The sequence below is a fragment of the Dermacentor silvarum genome, chromosome 11, assembly GCF_013339745.2.
Source record: "Dermacentor silvarum isolate Dsil-2018 chromosome 11, BIME_Dsil_1.4, whole genome shotgun sequence".
NCBI classification, from domain to species: Eukaryota; Metazoa; Arthropoda; class Arachnida; order Ixodida; family Ixodidae; genus Dermacentor; species Dermacentor silvarum.
This window is the reverse complement of record NC_051164.1, coordinates 71,491,576-71,497,707: the sequence shown is the minus strand read 5'-3', so window position 1 is coordinate 71,497,707 and position 6,132 is coordinate 71,491,576. Positions and strand designations below refer to the sequence as shown.

Sequence of the window (6,132 nt, the reverse complement as noted above, 5' to 3'; positions counted from 1 at the left end):
AAAATCAGTTTCGTTGGCAACTGCCAGATGAAAGTATCTCCAGCAGCCTAGACGCTGGAGTCGTCAGCAGATTATTCGTGCAAAGGCGTTGCCAATAAACTCGCGGTTCCAATTGCTTTTTGTAGCATCGCGTTGTCCCAGACGAAAGTCTTGGATCGAAACCCAGAGAGTGTTCTGCATTAATTAATAAAGTTATCAGGTTTTACTTGCCAAAATAACAATCTCATTATGAGGCAGGCCTGAGTGGGGGACTCTATAATAATCTGGACCACCTGGGGTTTTTAATGTGCATCTAAATCTAAGTGCACGGGCGTTTTCGCATGTCGCCCTCATGGAAATGCGGCCGCTGTGTCCGGCATTTGATCCTGCGACCTCTAGCTTAGCAGCCCAACACCATAGCCGCTAAGCAACCCCGGCGGTTAGCGCTATGTCTTCTGATACATTTCAAGCTACGCTAGCGTTTTCAAACGAAACTGAAAGCCTATAATGGAGACACTTCAAAAAGATGCTTCCGTTTTCTTGTCGGCGTTGTCACATGTTGAATTGCATGCTGCGAAGCAGCGAACGGAAAGTATTACTGTCTCTGGAAATTTTGATAGTCTTTTTCCACTTTGTGGTAAAAAAAAACGAAAAGTGGTTTCTTCACCAATCTGTCCCGGATTGTTTTCCGGTCATTACATCTCTCAACGTGGCTTAACTGTTAGAGCATCGGATGAAAGTGCGGGGGGAACTGGGTATGAAAACTACGCAAGCACACACGCACACACGCAAACGCGCACACATTCACAACCGCAGCCTGTTTACCGCTGCTAGGCACGTGTCAAGGTCACCCCCAAGGTCACATATACGGCCAGAAACTGACATGCATCACAGTAGGGGAAAGAGCTAAAGAAAGCCATGGCTTAAAAAGAAGTCGCCTCTCAACTTGTATTACTCCAAGTTTTATAACTCAACAAATACCTCTTTGGGGGCTCTGTACGTGAACTATTAAATAGACATGAAGGAACTAGTTGCCCACCTGGCGATGTGGGCGACCGTTTCGACGAAGTGATTATTAATATGGCGGCGCACCGAGGACTTGTTCTTCAAGCGGCCACACACGAAGCGGTAGAAGTCTTGGCAGGGATCCACCGACCAGTCCATGGTTTCCTTGAACAGCTGCACACAGCCAACGGGTAGGGAGCAATGCGTCAAGGTTAAAAAAAAAAAACACTTAGCTAGCTGCTTAGTTCGTTGTGAACACACGGTGGGCTATTTGATCTACACTTTCGGCAATAGCGCAGGAGTTTTTATTTCCTCACAAAATAATATAAGCTAGAACCCATCTCATAATGAATGTCGACGTTGACGCAATTCGCATTGAAACAATGTAGGGACACACCATAGGCCCAACGCTGAAATGCGTATGCAGCCACTTTCCTCTCTCGGGCTTCACACTCCACAGCGCTGCGCCATCTTTCGCCGCCGCCGCGAAGTCCGCGTTGGTGCGGGTTCGTTTCTGTCGACCACTGGAGAAATTTTAAGGATCTTTTTCTTAGGCGCTGAAGAGCAGCACATACGTAGTAGTATATGCACAGTCGGCCAAGCTGGCGTCAATCAGGTTCACGTACGTAGGGGAACATACCGACTGACCGAAGTAGGTGTCTAAGAAGGCCGCAGAAGAGTGGCAAACACCAAGCGACATAGACAGAGTGCTGCAAGTTGCCGTCACTGAGGGTCATTGAACAGCAGCACATGCCCAGTGCGACCTACCAGTGACACAGATCTGCCCAATTATTGCTTTCGAACTCCTTTCCCTCAGCACAGCAGCTTGATGTGGTACACATTTGACCATCTACTGCCCAATGACCCAAGTTGGCCTGAATATGGTTGAAGCGACCGACCGTCCAACCGACAGACTGACCCCGGAAATGCGTCAAGTACCCTGAGAACGCTAAGCACATTGAAATTTTGAAGCGAAAGGCGAACCATTGATCACGATAGACCGGCTTGCGGTTGCGCTTGAACTGCTCGGACGCCGGGGTGACGTGTCGGCGCCACGCAGCACGCAAGGCAACACCTGCTGAGCAGCAGGAGCAGCACCCAGGCAACTAGCAGGCGTCAATGAAAAACTGGCATGACGAGCCCTGCCTGTGGCCTTGCAGGCGTCACACCTCGATGGAGCACTAGAGGAGAGCATCGGGAAACTGTCCGTGTTATTCAGCGTCGAGAGAAATATCGGATAATACCGAAGACAACCGACCAATTTAGTGACACTTCGAGCATGTCACTGAGTGTCATTTCGCTGAGCGGCGCTGAGTACCATTTATGCGGTGTGGTGCTATAAGCTAAACGAAGTGTCATTCGGGATTGATGACTATGACGATCTTTGAAGCCATACATGTTATGATTCTCGGCATTTTGAGTTTTAGAAACGGTAGCTGTTTTAATAGCAAAAGATGCTTATGTACAAGAACTCCCGCCGTGTAAAATAAAAATACTGTAAACCCATGAACACGTCTGCTTTGAGAGAATGTAAGTAAGGAATATGTCCAAAATCCCCATGATCATGATGGCCGAATTTGTCGAAAATTAATGTTTCAAGCTTTTTTTGGCTTCGCTGAGGTCAAAGGTGTACCTTCGGCTGACGACACCCTTGGCGTTTTCTGTGCACTCGAGCGGTACCTCACGTTCCTCTGGGTGCCACGAGTGCAGTGAAGCATGTTCAACTGGGGCGAACACGTCACGAGGGCACGCCATTAGGCGCGGTGCGATCCCGTCTTTCAGCGCGCGCCTGTAGACGACGAAGAGCAGGCTGTTCAGTTCAGGCAGTTGCTCTGGCTGTGTTGTTCAGGCAGAAGCCGTGGCTCTGCGTGTCCGGCACAAAGCTGCGTTTGCTGCTAGAATCCAGTACCTTATCGGTCAGCGAAAATGACGCAAATGTTTATCGTCGCAATCCAGGAGCCCCCGACGAGAGCAGGTGCCGAAGGTCTTAGATGTTGTGGCTCCTGCGATGTTAAGGAGGTATGAAGCTGCTTCATCAGGTTGAGCTTTTGATAGTGCAACTTTCGTAATTCCTTCGTTTCTGTTCAGTTTCCGAGGCAATTGAGGCTAAGCCGGAGAACATGCAAGGTGCGACCAAAGAAGTTCGCCAGCCTCATATTCGAGCACCCCAAGAATCATTCGCATGGCAAGAATCATTCGTCAATTCGCATTCCAAACATGTTTCATCAATAAAAAGCCTGACCTTGTGCGCTTTGCTGCGAATCACGGCGTGTGCAAGTGACAACTGGCCTCTGTTAAGCTGTAGCCTTCTGAACATCGAATTCGGCACGTCTTTCGCGGAGGGCGCTACTGTAGCAAAATTGCGTTGGGTGGTTCATACGTTGGTCTGGCACGTAGCGGAACGTGAAACGTAAACGTAAACGCGAGTCGTAACAGAACGTGAACCTGACAGGGTGGATCAACCGAAGCTACCAAAAGACTCTCTGAACATCTGAAATCACGAAAAAATGGTCTTCGAATTTAGTACCGACTCAGCTGTGAGAATTTATTTATTCTTGACGCATTGCTATCGAGGTTACACATTTAAACGCAGATAAGTGAGGTTCCTCAAACACACCCTCTGGCAAGTGCACTTCATAGAATGTGTCACTAAACATTCCCGTCTGACAGCCTGCGAGTGACTAACGGTGAAGCGCACTCGCTCGAAGTCTCCTTAAGTTTGGCCGTCTGACTGGGGTACGACGGTAGCTTGACGTTTACTGCTCTTGGTGACCAACTCTTGCACTATAATGATTAAAGTGTATATCCAGGTGCAACAATAATTACTGCCACTTATCATTCAGCATTCTCAAAAAGCATGCACCAGCTTTAGACTCTGCGTATGCAAACAGACATTTCGTTCCCGAATATTGTTGGTGATTCTGTCATGTGGAAAACTAATTAAACGAGCTTCATGACCCCACGGCGGCTATGAAGGATGCAGGGATCACGGTAATTTTGAAAGGACTGTAGGGCAACTATATAATTTGAAATGCCCTGGTCTTGTCTTTGTTTTGATTGTTTCATTTGTTGTGTTTGTTATTCTGATACTAACGAACATGAAGGGACACTAAAGGTTAGTGTAAATGTAGCTGTTCTAATAAATTACCTTCTAGATTACCGACACATCCGCTCTCACCAAGAGGGGACGTTTGATAAACCAAGTTTCGCAACAGCCAGCTGTGATGTCATGGATTTTGACAGCGTCTACTCGGGAATAGGTAAGTTACTGATGGTATAGATGCACTGCATTTTATTGTTAAATAGTTATAGACTAGTAAGCAATTTTCGAGGGCATTTTCTTTATCAAAAATCCCTTTCAAACCCTTGACGTCACACCATAGCCAAGGTGTTAGCATAAATTTCCAGAGTGGATTCGAGATATCAGTAATAGGCTAGCAACATTGTATCAGCCGGTGCTAACTTCACATGGAATTGGTAGCTGATATTTATTAGCATCAGTGACTACTTCGATTAGTCAGTAAAATGTAGTAACATGTACCCTTAGCACTAGAGTTACACCAAGATAGAGAAACCTGTGACAACTACATGGTAACTACGACGACCTTTAAGAGTGCAGGATACAGAGAAAGAAGCTTGGCAGGGGCATTGCGGTGAACGTCACATAGGCTCTCGGGGGTAAGCGTCGATTACGGGCGCTCGTTGACGTAATGGGAGATTGCCCCTGCGCCGCTAGGGTTGGCACGCCTCTCCAGACAACGTTCACAGAACACTTCCTTTTCCTGTATTTCCTGCTATTACTACATCCTTTAAATAATTACCGCAGCCAAGGCACTAGAACACTGCCTAACCACTTCCAACGTGCGACAAATGTTTGATGTGGCTCGGTCACACCACAATACAAGGCAGCGATTATGCCGTACACCGTAGCAGAAGATTTTAGAATACATTTTCGACCAGTACCGGGATTCTTTAATGCCCGTACAAAGGATGAGCTTACGTCAACCTTGTTGCACTCCACCTCTTATGGAAATAGACTGCCGCGGCCGGGCGCCATCGCCCTCAGCCTCAGTGCGTGCCATAGCCACTGAGCCATTATGACGGAGTTGCCCGTACTATGGTGAGACGCACGAGTCTGAAGGCTACAGAAGCACTCGTCGCCTCCACTGTCACCCATGATTCTCTCAGTGCGGAACCAGCAACCGCCGAAAACCTTGGTCACAAGTATTTCCGCAAATGGGATAATTGCACGCAAACCTTGGTGTATAGCATGCAGTCCTCGTCGCAGATGGGCTGTGTGACCTCCGGCCTCTGGGCCATAATCAGCGCCGCCACGCACACGCCGACGATTATCGCTACGGCGATGGCCGCATGCATCGTACCGCGCCACGGGAACTCCTCGGCCCAGTGGCGTAGCCCCTGAGGCACGAGAGCCGTGGCGGCCACACGCTTGCGTATCAGCTGGGGCCTGAGTCGCTGGCCAATCGGTTGCGAAGACGTTTCTTTGGGCCCCGCTCCCGATGAGCTCGAGGTTTTGGTCCTCTCCGTGTAAAAGTCCAGCGGCTGGGTTGGCCTCACCCGCTGCGTCGTGCAACAAAACCCGAGGCAATGCCAACCACTCTTAGTCATCATCATTGTCGGCGCATTACCGCAGTTGTAGCATTTTAAAGCGAAGCGTTTTTTGCAACACGTTCCAGACTATGCTGACGATTTCTGCATATGCTGTTGGCTTGTCGAAAAGCTCACATGTAGAAAGTAAAAGAATTACCTACGTGCCCGACGGCGGGATGAAACTTCGGCGTCGGGCACAACCGCCCCATGCATGCTCAAATTCCTGGGCCACTTTGGCAAACATGCGTCTCTCATGCAAAGCCAAGTGGCTCTTTCAGACTATTCGCGCGTGCCTTACTTCACGCTGCACGTGACCGAGGGCACGTGTATTACGCTTACCAACAGGCTGAAAAAAAGTTAGTGACGTTTCACTTCGTGAGAGCGGGTTACGAGCAAGCACATCGACGCCGCGAGCCGTCACATCGAGAACGGCGGCGTTAAAACACAAGGGGAAAGGCTCGAACGCGGTCGCGGACGCTACATTGATCTCGACGATGCAACGCCTGGTGTGCCACCGGGAAAGAGCATATGGCTGCA

The 6,132-nt window shown here is 49.0% G+C and overlaps 1 protein-coding gene across 1 annotated transcript; it reads right to left on the bottom strand.

Annotated features, from left to right (window-relative positions):
* Positions 1–1,024: 1,024 nt before the first annotated feature.
* LOC125941367 (uncharacterized) lies at positions 1,025–5,861 on the bottom strand. Its single transcript, XM_049658463.1, has 3 exons — positions 5,753–5,861; positions 5,242–5,565; positions 1,025–1,158 (listed from the first exon to the last, which is right to left on the bottom strand). Exons 1-3 carry the CDS (start codon positions 5,802–5,804, stop codon positions 1,055–1,057), a joined length of 480 nt encoding a protein of 159 aa, XP_049514420.1. The 5' UTR covers positions 5,805–5,861; the 3' UTR covers positions 1,025–1,054.
* Between the last annotated feature and the right edge of the window lie 271 nt (positions 5,862–6,132).

Excerpts from the sequence above, each read along its gene's own strand:
- LOC125941367 (XM_049658463.1), bottom strand. The coding sequence starts at position 5,804 with ATGGGGCGGTTGTGCCCGACGCCGAAGTTTCATCCCGCCGTCGGGCAC. Across the intron at positions 5,566-5,752 it reads TCCCGCCGTCGGGCACGTAG|CGGGTGAGGCCAACCCAGCC; the intron begins GTAATTCTTTTA and ends TGCACGACGCAG. Across the intron at positions 1,159-5,241 it reads ACTGCATGCTATACACCAAG|CTGTTCAAGGAAACCATGGA; the intron begins GTTTGCGTGCAA and ends GGCTGTGTGCAG.